Source organism: Ovis canadensis, chromosome 1 (genome assembly GCF_042477335.2).
Source record: "Ovis canadensis isolate MfBH-ARS-UI-01 breed Bighorn chromosome 1, ARS-UI_OviCan_v2, whole genome shotgun sequence".
Lineage (NCBI taxonomy): Eukaryota > Metazoa > Chordata > Mammalia > Artiodactyla > Bovidae > Ovis > Ovis canadensis.
Window position 1 is genome coordinate 258,970,782 of NC_091245.1, and position 19,441 is coordinate 258,990,222.

At 42.4% G+C, this 19,441-nt stretch overlaps 1 protein-coding gene across 7 annotated transcripts; it reads right to left on the bottom strand.

Annotated features, from left to right (window-relative positions):
* Positions 1-99: 99 nt before the first annotated feature.
* On the bottom strand, positions 100-14,456 carry CDV3 (CDV3 homolog). Of its 7 annotated transcripts, XM_069565379.1 has the most exons (6): positions 13,722-14,456; positions 12,966-13,042; positions 4,282-4,427; positions 3,610-3,769; positions 2,411-2,460; positions 100-2,003 (listed from the first exon to the last, which is right to left on the bottom strand). In XM_069565379.1, the coding sequence occupies exons 1-6, from the start codon at positions 13,959-13,961 to the stop codon at positions 1,987-1,989; spliced, it is 690 nt and encodes a 229-aa protein (XP_069421480.1). In that variant the 5' UTR covers positions 13,962-14,456; the 3' UTR covers positions 100-1,986. The 7 variants fall into 7 exon arrangements, with proteins under 7 accessions (XP_069421480.1, XP_069421493.1, XP_069421487.1 ...); XM_069565392.1 differs by lacking the exon at positions 2,411-2,460 and having other exon boundaries at positions 3,610-3,763; XM_069565386.1 differs by lacking the exon at positions 2,411-2,460.
* Between the last annotated feature and the right edge of the window lie 4,985 nt (positions 14,457-19,441).

The following is a 19,441-nucleotide window of genomic DNA, read 5'->3' on the forward strand; positions in this document are numbered from 1 at the left end:
TCATCCTCCCAGAGCAAAGCAGGAATGTCATCAATCCTCCATTTCCAAAGACAGAGGATAAGTTACCAGTTGAGCAAAAACCAGACTCCAAAATCCATATATTTACTTTTTATTGAATTTGTTAATGACACATAGTTTTTGCACTGCCAAACCATGCCTGAGAATTCAAAGAAAGAAATGGTACAATGGACAGCCTCATCCACCCATCATACAGCATATTAAAACTTGATTCATGTGCACTTTGATAATTCCACGTATCTTTTAAAAAGTTGTAACAAGGGTTGGGATTTTTAAGTCTCCTTGCAGGTCTTTAGATTTCTATGCTATTAAATAACTTTTCCCATATAGTCATCTCAGTTCCTCAATAACATAACCCCCACAAAATTTTGCTGGAAAAAAATGCACTTTTCAGGGGATTTATGTGGTTCAAGGTCCAAGAGATTATTTGTTAAAAGATTTTTGGTTCCCAAATGATGTCTTCAGATTAACCAAGAATCCTTTGTTTCTCAATCATCCAACCTCTCCTTGGCTGGCTCAGCTACTCACCCAAGCACAACAGAACATAGGCATCCTGCCTGTCACCTCAAGTAACTCCAACATTATTGCCCAGATACACTTTGCAGGTCCCATCAGGTGATTCTGTTAGCTTCCCAGGAGTGGGATTCCTGCACTGACACTTTTATCAAGACTCAACTCCTAGAGGAAAATGCTCCCACAACAGGATAGTTTTACTCACCCATTTGCTTCACTCTTGCCAGTAGCAAGTCTGCAACTCCTACATTTGGCAAAGGGATTTTATTATAGAGAAACCCAGACTCTGCATCAAGTGGTCACATGCCACTTTGAAATAGTTCTACTGAAGATAAAAAACTAGGAAATTACCAGACTATCTCATTAGACGGAAAGACTTTTCAGTAATCCTGGGTAGCATCCTGGTGTCCCTTTTCAGGACTAAAAATTACTGGATAGTTTAAGCTGTAATTATTAAAAACAGAAGTGCTACATCACCTGTCTCTCACCCCTGACTCTCCAAATGATCAACTTAAAGACATACCAGAAGGTTGATACCAAAGCTAGGCTGGGACAATCACTGCATCTACAGAATACCTAACACCTTAAATGTTTGGGCACAAGTGCATCTGGAATTCTTGTCAAAGATCATGCAAGATCTGTGAAACTTGAGCGTATTTCAAGTTGAGGTTCTGCTCTTACTGCTTTGAATTTGTAAGGACAAGACAGTGACTCCCTTGGCCTGAGCAGAAACTAAACAAAGTCTTTCCACCAGTTTACTATACAATTTAGACCTGATTAGAGGAGGCTTTAGCAGCACCTGAAGTAGAGCCCCCTGCATTTACTGCCCTTTACATTAAAGGCCATTTGGTTCCACTCTAGGGACTGGCAAATTCATGAGACATTTCACAATTCCAATGCATACTTCAGGTTACTGTGCTAAGCAATATGCTCTGTAAAAGACCTATTCCAAGTGATAGCAAAAAAAAAAAAAAAAAGCCTTAATATGGAACACAGAAAAAGCATTACCCAAATAAAAAATTACTAAAAGAAATAAGATTCTTCCCTCCTACCCCTTTCCCCACTTGGTGACCAAAGTTTGGTTGAATTTAATTTGTGGTTACCTCAGAATACAACTCAAAGTTTTAAATTATAAATCAGAGCCCTACAGATTTTCCAAGCACATCAGTTCTTTTGAGAGCGGCATGTTCCAGGAAGTCTAATCCAGCCACAGCCCACCTCAGAGTATTCCTTATAGATGGGGCACAGGACAGGTTAATTAAGGTCACTTAAATCTTCATCTTTTACAGCAGATCAGAACCCAGATGGCTGACTTTCTGCAGGATTTCTGATAGGAATCCAGTAGAGCTGGTTTCAAGTTTCACATCGACACTTAACAGCTGTAACCTTCTTATCCAGAAGTTGTGATCCACATGAAGTCCACAATGAGTGCAGCAAATCTGAGGTAGTCAACCCTTACGAAGGCTCAGTATCTGAACATAAAAAGATTTTGATATGACCACCGGCTGCAGGTTTTGACTTTTTGTACTCGCAGAGTAATTATCAAAGAACACTGCTGAATCTAGTTCAAACATTAATATAACTATGAAAACCCCCCTAAATCCAACACACATAAAGAGCAGTTGTAACACTTAAACTTCCATAGTGCAACATGGTCAGTCATGTAGACCAAGTGGTCTGCATTGGCGGTAGATCCAGCAGAGATCAGATGAGGGATGGCTGTCCGTGGTGGTTAGCTGTGGCTTAGTTACCTTAGAAGGGTTAGCAAACACCATTCCTTAATTGTACTGTGTGTGGCTGCTTTTCTGATTCTCAAGCACAGCATACTGGTTGTCTAGCTGAAGTTTAAGGGCCTGGTTTTTTGAAAACTCATCCCTACCTCTAGTTTTGTGTCTTACTACTTCAAAGCTCTTCTCCATTTCTTTATCCCTAAGGGAAAAGAAATGTAATCAGTAAATATTTTTTCTTCACTAGGCTGTTCTGAAAATATTTTCTTGAATTAAAATAAAAAAGCCACCCCTTTGAAAAATCTTGAGGAAGGGATAGGAGGGGGAAACTGGCGAGTAAAATCCTTATCAAAACCATTTTTAAGGCTTCAATTGAACAGAAATTATAGAATACTGTACTGAAGCTCTACGGTCATATTTTCTGTGGTAGCAATCTACCAAATATTAACTGAAATCCTATTCTGGGACCAACTTCAAGACAACCACAAAGTTAAAAAGCTGTCTAATGACATGGTGAATGCTTCTAAGACTCACTTTTACTCTTAGCAAAAAAAACACAATACCTCTTTTTTTTATACGTAAGGGCAACAATTTTCTCATTCGAATAAAGTTCTACTCATTATTCAAAGATCTCTCTGCACTTCTACTTTATGGGAATGGATCAGAAAAAGATGTGTGTGGTGAATCAGTGCCTTGTGTGTAGGACAGAGCAAGTCAGAGGTTTAAATTCAAGTCAGCTGTGCCCTCAAAGAGGCAAAAAGGCTAGGATTTAATTTAAAAGCCACCCCTCCAAATTCCATATTATGTCATTTACATTTCTTATTTTATTACATAAAAAAAAAAACCATGTCCCTATATAAGATGTGGATGTGCCATATGTGGTCATTTAACTCCTGGTAGCATTCATTTTAAGTACTTGCTGAAATAAGATTATTTTTAGTATTAGATATATAAATGTCAGCATCTTTCATCTATTCACATTAACTGGGAATACAATAAAATATTGCCAATTTCTCTAGTCTATAAGGAACGTTGAAGCAGCAATAATGGATCCAATACTTCTTAAGAATTCTAACTAGGTAAGACTTGTCATGGCTACAGAATGGCATAAACCAGGGAAAAGAGCAACTTGCAGAAGATGTCTGTCTTTGGTGCTCTTTCCCCTCAGCCCTTCTAGGGTTCTTCCTCTCCTCCTCAATTCCTGGGCATGTAAGACCTACCTTAATTCTTAATTACCTCTCAGCTGCAGCCTGGGCTTTACTGCAATCCTCAAGGCAGGTTTTCAAATACCAAACACCCCATTTTCTGGCCAAGGCAAATGGTTTCAAAACAAAATATTGAGAATACTTACTTCCGGCTTTCTACATGCTTGGCAGTGGACTGCAGGGATGGGAACTGCGTATCACTATAGATTTCTGGTGGTCCTTGTGGTGCTTTCCTTGTTGTGGTCAACCTGGCTCCAGGAGGCCTATACACGCCACTAGTCATTGTTGGTTCTGGGGTTTCTGTAACTGACATTTCACAACAGTTTAGAGAAACCACTGAAGTGCCTGGCATTTTAACAAGCTACTCCTGAATTCTTGATCATTTAACAACTATGGGGAAAAAAAAACCCCACAATATTTATTTGCATTAAAGGTCTCTGAACAACAGAAAGAAAGAAAATTATCTGAGAGATTACCCTTCTGAGAACTCATTCTTCAGACTGAGTAAAATGGGAAAAGGAAAAAAAAAGATGGGTACTTAGTCAGCTGTCAAAAAAACAAACAAACAAAAAACCTTAAACATGTCTGGCAAGCTATAGGATCACTATAGGATTACTATAAGACTTAAGCAGCCTACAGCCTTAACTTCCAGATTCCTTTGAGGATATGAACATGTTTAGATCAGACACAAATCTCTCTCCTAGCAATGGAAAAGACCCTACTCACTCACTGCAAATATGCATTTAGTTGAAAGCTGACTACCTATTAAAACTATAGACAAATAACACATCTTTATGAAAATGAAATATTAAGATTACCAACTACTGGAGCAGGAGGTGCTTGTACCGAAGCAGTTTTATTCCAAGGTCCTGAAGATTTTTCTACACCACCACCACCACCTCCACCTTCTTCCCAATTATCACTTGGATCTTCTCTCTTTTCAACTTCATCTTCTTCCTTTTCACTATTGGAAAATAATACGTGAATTTAATTACAGAAACAAGTTTTTTGTTTGGGTCCTGGGGGACAGGCCTCAAGAGGGATATGGAAAAAAATTAAGCACCCGAGCAGTCCAATCTTCAGGTGGAAAATCTATCAGTCCAAATCCTTAGTTCTATCAATACTGATCTGTGACTCTGGAGAAGGTACTTAACCCTCTTCAAGCCCAAATGCCAAGTTCTTTTTTTTAAACAAAAAAGGGAAAGGAAGAAATAGGGGATTTTATTTTATGCACTGGGGCCTCAACTTAACTTCATGTGAAAGAATTCATCACTGGAAAAAAGTTCATAAAACCACTGACAGTCTCCATTTCCCTTTTTGCAAACTTCATACACTCAAGAACATCTAGAAATATTTAACATACTGACACATCAACTTATAACAATCTACGTTGATTACTTATAGGAGTCCCCACTGAGGGAGGGAAGAAAGGTCAATCTAACCTGACATGTAGAGAAAAATATTCAAAAGTACAATTACTAGATTTTTTTTCTGGAACCAAAGTATACAGCCATTTATAGTAAGCATATTTTCAGATTAATTCAGATCAAATGAATTGTTTTTAAAAGTTGCCTAATTTCATTTGCTAATCCTTTAGTACATGTAACAAAATACTCTCAGAATTAATTCACATTCCAACAGAGGAAAACAAGTTAAGTGTTCAGCATCAGTCTCTACTATCCAGACACAGGGAATACACAGAACTGGTTCCTAATAACAGAGATGTGTCACCCATTTAAAGAAGAGTAAAAGAACTCAGTCTTTGGCTTACTAGTGATTACAAATGCAAAACACATTCTCAGTGGCGACATACCATTCTAAGATTCTATTTAATGCCTCTTTTTAATTTATCTATTCTTGAATTGACTTGAGTCAGAAGTGTATCATCTCTCCAAGGTATCTTTGATGATGTCTCCTTGTGTTGGATTATTTATTACTGGGTCATGTAAACCTGAATGTGCTAAATTAACAAGTACATATATCTTGTCTCTCTATTGCACTGGCTTGACAGCACAACGATAACTGCCAAGTCAAACTTGCCTTGCCCCTGCAAATGACGCATCTGGCACAGACATCACCTTTTCCCTGGATTATTTCCCATGACACTAGTGGTGTTTCCTAGGTCTTCAGCTTTTCAATCTCCACCATCAATCTAACTATCCTTTCCTCTATTAAAAAAACATACTGTCCTTGGCCTTCCACTCTTTGAGATATTTTCTCTTTTTGACAGCTGATCCATAATGATGGTCCATCACAATGTGTACATGACTCCTACCCTGACTGTGACCTTGGGAACATTAGGGCTTCTCTTGGTTTTTGCAAAATAACATGAGGGTGTTAGCCTTCTATGTCTATTAAAATAAGTTCTGGCTATACGACAAACTTCTTGAATTGCTAATGGTCTCCTTTAGTGACACTGAGACAATGGTACCATGCAACACTACCCACCAACCAGAGGTAACTGCAGAATTTAGAGGCCTAGGGTGGCAACAGGAAGGGGAAAGTGGAATGAACTTACCTTCAATCTGCATTTACAGCAAGATTTTACTTAAGACTACGGTTTGAGAGGAGAAACGGGTAGAGAGTATGGCTAAGCCAGCCTTCAATTTTCCTTGTTGATAACATGTAGTAGAATTCCATGCAGTCATTTAAAATAATGTGTTAGGCTTATACTAACATGGAAATAATAATCATTTCATATAAACAATGTACTAAAACAAAACCTATGTACCTAATATAAATAGAAAGACATCTAGAATGATTGTTTAGCTAAATGTTAAAAAGTGGGTGCTAGAATGCATGATTTTACTTTCTTCATGCAGTTAGGAGCAAATTCTAAGGCCAAACTGCCTGTTCAATACATGCAGACTCTGCGATTTACCAGCCAGAAAGAGTAAGTACGGCACCTAACTTCTGTATGCCTCAGTCTCCTCATGTGTAAAATGGGGAAAACAATCCCATCATGAAGACCGATTAACAGACATAAAGCACTCGGAACAGTGCTTGGCACACAGTAAGTAAGTGCTGTCAGTACTTGCTATTACATGCTTTTTTAATATTTTGAGTTTTCATAAAAGAATCACATTCTTTAACAGGAAAAAAATATAGCATTTGGAAAAAGCAAAAACACAACAAGAAAACGTTCTTTTAAATCAGATACCAAGCAGTATGACCTTCTTCCTAAAGCTTTTAAGCAGAATGACTAGGTAAGAGTATGAATGTCATAATTTATCCAGGAGTGTAACAGTGGTACTCAAATGTCAAAATTGTCCCCACAGAAGCTTTTTTTTAAAAAAAAGTTACCCACTTCTGAACCCACACCTATGTAAATTACACTATAATGTAATTTGGGCTATGAATAAAAGCACAGGTGTTATTCACTTAGCTATAATGACTAAGTAGTTAGTAATGTCCTAGCGACCCAATTCATGCCAGATGGGGAGATAAGAGGCTCATAAAGATTTAAGTGACTTCATGGCACTTTTTGGAGAAGGCAATGGCAACCCACTCCAGTACCCTTGCCTGGAGAATCTCATGGATGGAGGAGCCTGGTAGGCTGCAGTCCATGGGGTCGCGAAGAGTCGGACACGACTGAAGTGACTTAGCAGCAGCAGCATGGCACTTTTACACTCTAATATTCCCCTAAACTATGATAGCTTTCATTTGGTCAGTTACATTTTGAAATGGTTTTTCAGCAATGCACTGAATCACAATTGTTCACATATATATAACTTAAAAATAGCTATTTCCTTAAATTATTTTAATATTTGGTGATTAATAATTTAAACTCCAAAATTATCAGCTTGTAATAAACTGAAAGCCAAAAAAATGTTAACATTGATTATCCCTTGAATATGTCTTTATGCTGCTTTACTTTTCAAATGTTCTAAAACCAAAAAACCTTGTTTTCCTAATCTGCAAAAAAAAGAGAAAAATTCCAATTCAGTAAGATAGAATGCTGAAAGTTTTCACTTTCTCTCAGAGACAAGTGACAGAAATGAATTTTTTAAAAAACCCCACAAATCCTAAATACCTCCAGAGTATAAACTACACTAGAAAATAAGTGATCTATTTTAATTACAGGGATTTTATATTGATAATAGGCACAAGACAACTTAGTATTTTGGCTTCATAAGATTCTGAAATATTAGCTAAAGGCTGGAAAATTGTCTAGTTGAGACACTTCATTCAACAGAGGGAAATAAGGCCCAGAGATGCTAAGAGCCTTGCTGAAATGCTACAGTACCAACAGCAGGACAGAAATAATTTAAATATCATATTACTCTTTCATACTTAGGTATTTCAGAAAATGTCAAACCTCCAAATGCCAAAGAACAAAAAACATGTTACAAAGAATTATTTCCACAAAAGACAACTAGGCTAGAATTTAATGGTTAACCCAATATACAGCTTCTCATCAGCTAAATTTGATGCTTTAAAAACTACAATGCCACTATAAACTCATTATCACAACTCAAAAGTATACTGTCTTAAATATGCTTTGGTCTACACTATTGGTGGGGTACGAGGAATGATAATGCTAGAAAAAGGAGTATTTACTTAGTATCTCTATACCAGGCCAGGCAGTGTTATACCCACTTTACAAAGCTAAACCTCGAAATAACAAAGACAGGGAGGAGACCCATTGTACATATGCTGCTGCTGCTAAGTCATTTCAGTCATGTCTGACTCTGTGCAACCCCACAGACGGCAGCCCACCAGGCTGCCCTGTCCCTGGGATTCTCCAGGCAAGAACACTGGAGTGGGTTGCCATTTCCTTCTCCAATGCATGAGAGTGAAAAAGTCAAAGTGAAGTCACTCAGTTGTGTCTGACCCTCAGTGACCCCATGGACTGCAGCCTTCCAGGCTCCTCCATCCATGGGATTTTCCAAGCAACAGTACTGGAGTGGGGTGATTGTACATATGAGGAAACTCATATTCAGATACTTAAAGGACCTTCCCCAGGGCTACAAGGTAGCAGAGTCAAGTCAGTGGGACTCCAGAGCCCATATTCTTTCAGGCTGCCTCTCAATTCATTTTATTCTCTTTATAGCTCTAAAATATGATATGAAAATTTTCTATATTTTCAAATTTGAGAAACTCACCTTTTTGAAGTAAGACTAATCAGGATCACCCATGCTACAGCAAAAAAACATAATATTCTTACCTCCTTATCTCAAGGGACATTACAGAATTTAAGCATCCTATCTCCCCTCTCCCAACACTAAAGCAGCTAACACAAAATTCAGACTTGACTGCACTTTTGCCAGTAATAATGGGCAGCTCCACTGGTTTTATGCAACCACTGCCATGATAGTAAACTGGGGAGACAGAAACCGCCTGACGAGTCATGCCTGGCAGCTTAAAATGTCACTGTATCCCATCCAAGGACTCTTTCTCGACCCCTTCATGGCAGATCTAAGCGTCTCTCTCCTGGGCTCCATCCACAGCCTCTACAAATCACTGAAATGACCCACAGGTGTTCAGCTGAGCATGAGTTATTAATTTTTTTTACAACTCCAAGACCTAACAATCAATGCTCGGACATCAAGCATCTTCTACAATGAATCCAGATTGGATGCTGAAGTAATTTCTTCTCTTCAAAGGACAACTTAACTAGTTCTACCTAATTGGTTTAAGTCTAGCTGTTCAAAGATTTCTAGACAACCACTGGGCTCATGTTAGTGAAACATGACAAATGCTCACCATTTAGTAACAAGTAGTAAATGAAATCTTTCTCCCTCAAATCCATTTTAAAGATGGGAAAGGCCTATAGGTCCTACCATCAACCAATAATCTAAGCTTAAGCACCAGGCTCTTCCTTTTATCATCTCAGTGGCTTCTCTCTCAGAACCTGTCTGTAAACAATGATGCAATCCTGAATAAGATTTATTAACTTAGACACAAAACTTGACACGTGACTGCCTACTACTCCTGGTACTTAAATCTTGAGCTAGTTGGTAAATGTGAGCTACAATGTTAACACAGTATGTTTACTGCTGTTTAAAACTTCCCCTCTTTCAATTGCACTTAACTTCAACGAAGGCTGAGCATGCTAACTTACTACAACGACTAGTGCCAAGAACTTTTAAGACTGTATGCAGCTAACTAAAGAGAAAGCAAATGTAGCAAAAATGATTGGTAGATCTCAGGCAAAAGTATAAGGATACTTATTCTACTATTCTTTCAACTTTTCTGTGGTTTGCAATTTTTCAACACAAAAATTTAGGAGGAAAAACATTAGCACTACAGACAGAATTTCAAGATATTTTAAGTCAGTTTCTAAAGTTTCGTTTTCTCTTGTCCCATACTGAAAGGCTGCCTCTCTCATGGATAGAAAAGATGACAAATTAAAGGCATAGCCACCCCACTCCAATATCTGAGAGGAGAGATATTTCATTTCTCTCTCCTTCCAAGGGCCAGCCCAAAAGGTAAGATCAAGCCATAGATAATCATTCAAGAACTCCAGCAACTCTGAGGATTTGTTTGTATGATTACACTACTGCCAGCCTGAAATGGCATGTTGTCCTACTAAGTCCACAGTGAACTGACTCATGCATGCGTGCTCAGTCACATCCAACTCTGTGACCCCATGGGTTGTAGCCCGTCAGGCTCCCCAGGCCATAGGATTCTTCAGGCAAGAATACTGGAGTGGGTCCTTCTCCAGGGGCTCTTACTGATAGAGACTGACGCAGCCTCTCCTGTGTTGTCAGGCGGATTCTTAACCACTGAGCAATCTGGAAAGCCCACTGACTCACCAGCCTAGGGCTTTAGTCATGTGTCTCCACAACTCCTTCAAATATTGGAATCACAAAGCAGATGCTTCATGGCTTAACAGTGAAATTCCCAAGAGTAAATCACTCTACCCACGAAACAGAGAAGTTGATTAACATGAACCAAGTGGATGTATTATGAACATCCTGTTCAAAATCCTCACAACAAATCTGAGCAGTCATCTCAATTCTGCAGATGAGAACACTCACAAGTAAAGTGACTCACCCAAGGTCACACATAAGCACCAGGGCTACAATGCAGGCCCAGGTTCATCTTTCCCTAAGTCCATGTTTTTGCTATACTATCAACTACATCCTATGTGTGTGAATAACCTACTTTCCATTCTATTGTACTAATGTGTCTTTCCCTGGGGATTTCCACTTCTACTGGAATGGGCTGCCATTTCCTTCCCCAGGTTATCTTCCCCACCCAGGGATTGAATCTGCATCTCCTGCATGGGCAGGAGGATTCTTTACTACTGAGCCATCTGAGAAGGCCCAAATCCAGTCCAAAGTTAAAACTTTCAGTCATTATTATGAAACCTCTGACAGCTTCTCACTCTCAAGCCTTTCCTGGAAACTTACGTTCCCTTCTACTGATTTATGAAGGCAACAGAGACCCCAGACGCCATAATGACTAAGGATCCACAAAAGCAGCTTTCTTCAGGAAGAAGGTATGGTTTTCAATGTTAGCAGCTAGGAGAAAGACCTCTGCATGGCCACTAAGTGGGCATGACTAGATGCTAAAAATGTAAAATGCAGTATAAAAGCTGCTCTATTTTGGGTCAAGCAAACCTCAGTGCTCACACTAGCTGAGATTTAATTACATCTCTGGCAAAAGTGAAGGATAAAAGTGATTTAAGTAATGTTCCACCACCTCAGGAGTAGCTAAAAATGAAGAAAAATAACCCTGAATGGATATGGGATATACAGTCAATGACAAAAATTGATGGTAGCTTAAATATCCTGTGTAACAAAATCAACTTCTAGCACTCAATGCACTTGAAACCTCTTCCCTCAGAAAGTGCTGCTCTTGCTCAGTAATCGAGTCTTTGAGAACATACAGTACATGGGCTGGCAATCAGGAAAGGCAGGGCAAAAGCCTACTCCACCACTGAGCACAGGAACCCATCACACAGGCGGTTCCACTACCACAAATAACTGTTAACAACTCCACATCCCTCCTCCCCGTTTTTAAAAGCCAAGCCCCAGGAGAGAGAAAATGGATTATTTTCTAAACTATACCTCTTCAAAAAGATCTAACACATGAAGGAAGCCAAGAAGTGGTTGGGAATAAACCTCCCGTTTTATCACCTCTACTTCACACCACCAGGAAGGTATTTCAAATGTAGAGAAAGTATTCCCCAAGTTTCCCACTATCAATCATGTTTCACTTTGCAACGACGTGAAAGCACCTAGGACATGAATACCTAGTTGTGGTTTAAGTATTCAACAAATGTCAAACTTTAGCCCTGCTTTTTAACAAGTTATTTAACATTATAAACATTACCATCTAGTGAGTCCTTCATTGGAAGGACTGATGCTGAAACTCCAATACTGTGGTCACCTGATGTGAAGAACTGACTCACTGAAAAAGACCCTGATACTGGGAAAGATTAAAGGCAGGAGGAGAAGGGGACGACAGAGGATGAGATGTCTGGATGGCATCACTGACCTCCAGAAGCTGCTGATGGACAGGGAAGCCTGCAGTCCATGGGGTCGCAAAGTTGGACACGACTGAGCGACTGAACTTAACTGAGTGAGGTCAAAGAACAGTATTCTGTTAAGGAAAAGTTATTTCCTCCACTGTGCCAGGTGGTCACGAGTAAATATAAATCACAAACTTCAATCTGGAAGGCAGTGAATCAGGATCATTTCTTTTTTTGGCTACACCACATGGTATGCAGGACTAGTTCCCCAACCAGCAGAAGAACTTGGGCCCCTAGTAGGGAGAGCACTGAGGTAATTCCCTAGGATCACTTGTTTCTTGAAACTGGGAATAAACAGTTTTTAATCTAAGCCAGTGGATTTTCTACTTCATGAAACCCTCAAAAACATGACCTTAATTTACATGAATCTAAAGTTCATGTGACTACCATACACTGGATTTGATATAACATGTTAATTTCAAATCTTCTAAACCAACCAATGTAATTTTCAGGAATTACTGTTTTCTTAAAACTTTATGCTTATACTATGACTCCATTTCTATAAATTTCTAGGGGAAATTAATCTATATTGTTAGGACAGTGGTTATTTGGGGGTGAAAACAATGACTACAAGAGGTTAGGAGAGGGACTTTCTTCTCTACCAGTAAAGTTTCCTTTCTTGACTTCCGTGCTGATTACACAAGTTGAATAGGTAAAATCTGTATTTCCCTGTAACTATGCTTCAATTACAACCACCCATGTTATCTTTTGGGACAAAAGCTAAGTTCAACCCACCAACATTAAAAGCAAAAATTTTGAAAGCACAAAATCCATTTTAGCTGTCTCAAAAAGGCCTAACCAAGATTTGAAGTAGGCAAGCTCTCACAGGATTTTAGAACTGGCAGCTAATTTGGCATATAAAAGCGCTGCCATCACAGAGGAGGAACAGACACAATCCATTAGTCGTAATAAGCATACCTAAAGCACAAGAGTACTGTGATGCTGTTTTAGGACCAAAAAAACCCCCATACAGTGTTTATCCTGTGAGTGACATAAACGTTATTTGTAACCAAGCCATACCTTATTTGCATTGCTTGAACTCTTAAGCCGCTGTAATCAACCTCTTTTTGCTCAAATTCTTTCCACTCATCTTCCTCCTGTAAAAAACAAGTAGCCGGTAGTCAATTAAAGCTATTTTAAAAACACAACTAAAACAACTATCAGACTATGAAAAAGGGATCCAGTGGCTGGAACCTAAAGTGTAGACTCGTTTTCTGGCCAAAGCCCTTGCTCAATCCCAAGGCCACTAGGCTTGAGGATAAACGTGACTAAACTTTGTTACTTCCACGAGACTTTTGTTACTTTAAAAACAACCAGGAAACGTCGGATGAAGTCAATAGTAAGCCCAGAACTAAACGTCTACCTCAATCTTGTATGAGACTTTTACAGATTTCCAGACCAAGTCGAGCCAATTAGATCTGCCACAAATGTAACTGTTAGAAAATTCAGCTCACACTACTGGGCTGAAATCAGAACGCTAAATTACTCAGAGTAGACGTCACCCGATAGATGCACTTCCGACCCGGGCCGATTCCCCGGGAGGGTGCCGCCGCCTGCCTGCGTGTTGGCCCGAGCTAGGCAACGAGGGTCGGGAGCTGGGCCGCTGTGGTCCGGCGGGGAACGCTAGGCGGCCCGCCGTGGGAAGCCAGCGTCACGTGGCAGCCTCCGCGCCCGTCAGCCCGCCGGCCGGCCCCGGCCGCTTCCCCAGGCAGGCAGGCGGGGGCGGGCACATGGGCGCAAGCGCGCGGCCCGGGCCCTAACTCCCCGGCCCCTCACCTTTGTCACAACCTTGGTGGCGGCCCCAGGGCCAGTGGCCCCCACGCCCGCGGTCCCGCTATCGCCCGGCCGGGTCCCCGCGCCCGCCCCACCGCCCGCCGCGCCCGTGGCTCCGCTGCTCCCGCCAGCGCCGCCCGCCGCGCTCGCTGCGCTCGCCGCCCGGTTGCTCCGCTCCTTCTTCTTCTTTTTATCTCTCTTGGCGAAGAAGTTGTCTAGGCTCCGCTCCTCCGTCTCAGCCATGGCCGCGGCCTCCTTGGCCCGGATGGGTGGGGCCGGTGGCGGGCGAGGCCCGCCGGGGCTCCGAGCTCGGGGTCGAGGCCGGCTCGGCGCTCAAGCTCCCTGGCGCGGCGACGCCTCAGTCCCGCGGGGTCGCTGAGGCGTGTGCAGCGGGGCGACCGGCCCCCCCCCCCGCCTGCTGGCGGACGGTGGTACGGTCCTCCTAGGGGCTCGCGTGCCGCTTCCGCTGCCCGAGCCCGCCCGGGCTGCAGCTGCTGCCGCGATCGCGGTGCAGGATCCCGCCCGCTCCACAGCTGGAGGGAAAAAGGAACGCGCGGGCCAGAGGCTCCGGCAAGAGTGCTGGGTTAGCGGCGGCGCGTGCAGGAGGAAGACGCGAGGACGCAGGCCGGGAGAGGAGGGGATAGGGGGTGGGGAGGGGAGGGAGGGGGAGGAGGGAGGGCGGGCCACCAGAAAAGAGAGGCAGCGCCCGCGCCTGCGTACTTAGCTCCGCCTGCCACTGTGGGAGCGTGGAGGGGAGGGCGGTGAGAGGAGACGGAGGCGGAGCTGGCAAGGGAGCCAATCAGGTGCCAGGACTAAGCGCTTAGGCGACAATCCCTGCCTCAGACGGGGCGGGGCTGTGGCTTGGGGGCGGGGAGAGGGTGTATGCTAAATAAGTGACGTATATGATGGCTCTTGCCTCCTGATTGGTCGAGGGTTTAGCCTTGAGGGCGGGCATTTAGAGGGCTTGGTGACTTGGCTAAAGAGGTCCGGTCGAAGGGGCGGGTAGGTCCGTTCTAGGCGCATGCGTAGGGTACACGTGTGTCTGCTAGTCCGCCGCAAACTGTGGCCTTGTAGTGGTTTGAACTTGAGTGAGCCAGAAATGCCCTGTGCTAAGCTAGCTATATAGAGCTGGCCTCTGTATTTTCACCCTCTCTGATCTGGCAACTGTTCATTTTATTCGGTGATGATTATTATGAAAATTAGGTGCTTTTGGCTTGACGTTTAGTTCTTTCTTACTAAAAGGTCTACGTAAACCAGTAGGTAGTCAAAAGGAGATTGGTTTTATCTGAATTTTACTTTCTGTGAGATAGCTAGAAATAGGTCAAGCTAAATCTGACCCTCAAGCGCCTGATCTGTAAAGTGGAGATGTTAGCTCTTGCAAGATACGTGGGGAAAGATTACCTCTTAGCTGCCAGAGCAGTACTTAATACACATTGTGCGTGCTAAGTCGCTTCAGTCGTGTCTGACTCTTTGCGACTGCATGGACTGTAGCTGCCAGGCTCCTCTGTCATTGTAATTCTCCAGGCAAAAATACTGGAGTGGGTTGCCATTTCCTTCTGCAGGGATCGAACCGTTTCTCTATGTCTCCTGCATTGGCAAGCAGTTTCTAATACACATTAGATGCTATAAATAATTTTACATGTAAATAATACCCCCTACCCTGATGAGATGATGGCTGTAATCTATCTTTTTTATCCCTGATAAGAGGAAAGGAATGGCATATATAGAAGAAGGGACCAAATGTGCCCAGACTGTACGTGGTTGTACCATTTAAGTACTTTCTGGGCGTTGCGAATGAATCCTCCCATATGAAAAAGGCGGTCTAATAAAAGGTATTAAGCTTTCCACTTCCTTCTAAAGACAGAACTGTCACAAACACTGAGGAAATGACTCAGAGTTATGCCTTGTAGGGTAGATAGAACACAGCCAATACATGGAGGTACTTGTCTTTTCCTTCACAGTTTTTCTGTTAAAGTCTGTCTCCCCTACACCCCCTTCACCTCTACTATTAAAGTACTAAATCCAGAATATGTCAAAGCAAATCAAGGAGCTGGCCTTGGCCAATAGCAAGCTTATGTTTAATTCCCCATACTGACTGCAACTACCTGGGATGGGTCTCTAGGTAACTTCCTTCTGTGACATCAGGCATCATCTTGTGATGTGAGCCAAGTTCAGTATTGCCTCTCCCCTACCTTCCTTGACATCTCTGATCAAATTTTTCTTCCCTTCTCTCCCTCCCTTCTTTCCCTCCTTGCTCCTCCATCCCTTCCTTCCTTTTGTTCTTTCTTTCCTCACCTGTGAAACCCCTTTTCGTTATATTTAAGGCAACGTGGTTTATTCTAGGCAAAGTAATTTTTCATTCCTGCCTTCAACTCCCTTATAATCTACAAGAAAAGATCTAGATATGAATAACTGAAATTTAACCCTCTCTTTCTTAGATCTCCATCAATGTATCAGTGTGTCTTGAAGGAATTAATGATGGGAAAAAGCAGAGAAGGAACAGCAGCTGCAGCAAAATTCCCCACTACATCTTCCAGTGATTGATGGCATGTTCTTCAAACTTGATTATATGTAAAAGACTCAGGTCAGCCAATAGAGACACTAGGGTCTTTGTGGTTGTGTCATTATCTAGAGTTAATTCTCTCCTCCAGGAATCTAGTCTCCTCCCCCTCATTGAATCCCCTGACCTGAAACTGACAGCATATATTCATACCAGATTTTCCTCTTAAATCTGTGCTCCCTCTTCTGATGTGTTATACAGGGCCTTGAAACCTACCATCACCGCACCCCTTATCTTCACCCCACCCCTCATCATGAAGCACCTTCCAGTGCTCTCTTGATGTTTGGACCTTCACCATCTTTAAAGCAAAACAGACCTTCATTTGTACTTGGTGAGTGGAGAGTTGAATAGTAGTGAGAACTTGGACCATTACCAGGTATTTCAGCACATCTTCTAAGGAGCCTAATGCTGTCTGAATGTGAAAATTTCTGAGTCCTCTGAAGTGGTACAATCCAAAGGACATCATTTGTCTCCCTCGACAAGGCCAGCTGAGCTTCAGTATTCCATGAGCTCAAGAGCTGGCACAGGGAGGCTGGGCTCAGCCCCATTGTCCCTGGGTTCTTTTTTGCTGAGCTATTCATTCCAAGTTCCATTCTGCTACCTAGGCTGGAAGTTCCACACATGCTCAGCTCAAAGGAATGCAGCTGGTGCTAGCCAAAGACTTCCCAGGAAATGAGGAGCAGCTTTTCATTTGTGACTTCCTCTCTCAGAAATCTGAGGGACTGAGCTACTTCCTGGGGTATTCCATTAATGACCTTTTCCAGTTGGGGAGTAACTACTTTCAGATCACTTCCTCTGGGGAAAAACTTCTGCTGATTTCTACAGGCAGTCTGGTTCCTGACCTTTAAAGGCCCAGAGACCTTTTGTTTGGTATGGGTATTTGATGCCTTCCAGATATTTCCATGATTTATTTGTTGTTTAACCATTCATCCATTCATAACTCATTCATTTATGTAAAACATTTATTTCATGAGCACCTACTGTATGCCAGGCCTGATATTAGCAGTTAAGTATAAGTCAGATGTAGGCCTCTCCCTCACAGAGCTTACTGTATGATAAACTGGTAGTCAGAAGCACACAAGTATACATACAATTATAAGACATTGAAAATATAATGGGGCAGGGTTGGAGCATAGCCGTTAGTGACTTGATTAGAGATCCATTCTACCAACAGTCAACCTCAGAGCGGTCCTTGTGGCAGAGAGAGTGGGATGGCTGCTTTCTCCCTGACCTCAAGAACAAAGGATCTGCTACCAAGAAGTTTACAACAGCTAATTATGCCCCTCTCTCACTTTTTCTATGAAAGAGATTTGCTGACAGCTTTTAGGAGTTTGGAGTTTTTAAGGCATGAGCCATCCATCTCCTTTCATGCCCCCACAGTAAACCCTTGTTCCCAACGCTGACGACGTTTTGGTGTTGTTTTGCCTCACTATGTGTTAGGCACATGGACTCTTGTTTGGCAACAAAAACACTTGAAGGTAGGAATAGGGTTGGGCATACAGCCTACATCACATAGACATTTGGCTGAAGTTTGTAAAATGTGGCCACTAGTCCCTAGTTTTCCACATTAACAGGGGATTGCACAAACCATGGACTGTCTCAATGTTCCTTAACATTGTTCTTTGTTGGCTTTAGAACATATAGTCAGTCATGGGTAGCAAAGAATTTGACCTTCTTCAACCTCAAGACCCTTGTTAGGTCATCCTTGACTTAAAGGTTCTAGTTGGCAGATGAATGGACAGCAAGAGGAACGAGGTCTCAGATACCAGTGGCTACCCAGAAGAGCCTGTTTCCAGAAAGAGGTAAAGGGCTGCCATGCATGACCCTTCTCCTTCCCTTCCCCCAACCCCACCTACCACAAGGCTTGCAAAAGAGAGTTGGACTTAGTAAGCCCACCCCTAGTGGATCCTGTCTCCTGTTTGATGAACCACATGAAGTTGCCGCTATCTGACTGTTTTTTTACCTGCCAAAACAGCAGTTTCATATGGTTCAGCCTAAATATATCTGAGAATAAACAAAAAAAATTCTGTAAATGACTGAAGAGCTTGGGAACAACCAACCCAGTCATCAAGGTGACTGATTTCAGGAGAAGGACTGGACTGTGATGATAATTGAATAATCAGCAATCTCACTGTATTCTGTGGAGAATGCATGAAACAAAGATAAAGAATGAGGCTGGCAAACAGAAAGAGGAAGGAAAAAGAAGTAGGATAAAGCCAGGAGGCTAGAAGTTGGCATTTATTACCTGTAACTGCCCAGGAAAGAGCAATATGAAACTGGAGCTCACACAGTGCCCTGCTGTGAGGTGGAGATGACTTGCCAAGGCCCACCCTGCCTTGGGTGAAATCCTTCCTTCACTCAAGAACCAGCATGCTGATGACTGATTTGGCTCCCTGGGATTGTTGATATCAGAAAAAGGGTGCTCTGGTTGAGGGAGGAGCCATCCAGTTATGGAAGGACTAACACCAGCTGTTAATGAATACATGAGTATCTGGTTATATACATCAGCCTCCCATGAGTTGGATTGCTGGGAGTTAGTCTTCTTTAGGCAGACAAATCTCAGACTTGACTATGAAACAGGTTCAGCTCTATGGTAAACTCATCAAGGTAAAACTATCCTGGGTGGCCTCTTTGGCAGCTAGTCAGATGACTCTAGCACAAAGCAAAACCTTCTGACCCAAATCATCTTTATCACAGAGTGCAAGGGATATAATTATATTGGCAAGGTACCATTATCCTATCCCTGACCCTAGCTCTAGTCCTAATCCTACTTCATGACCTAACAGGTAGATGCAAAATTGTCTGGCATTGTATGCTTCTGAATCCGAGCCAGCCCAGTCCTGGTTACCAGGTCAGTAGGTCAATAGTGGGAGAAGGCAATGGCACCCCACTCCAGTACTCTTGCCTGGAAAATCCCATGGATGGAGGAGCCTGGTGGGCTACAGTCCATGGGGTCGCACAGAGTTGGACACGACTGAGTGACTTCACTTTCACTTTTCACTTTCATGCATTGGAGAAGGAAATGGCAACCCACTCCAGTGTTCTTGCCTGGAGAATCCCAGGGACGGGGGAGCCTGGTGGGCTGCCGTCTAGGGGGTCACACAGAGTCGGACACAACTGAAGCAACTTAGCAGCAGCAGCAGCAGGTCAATAGTATTCTCTT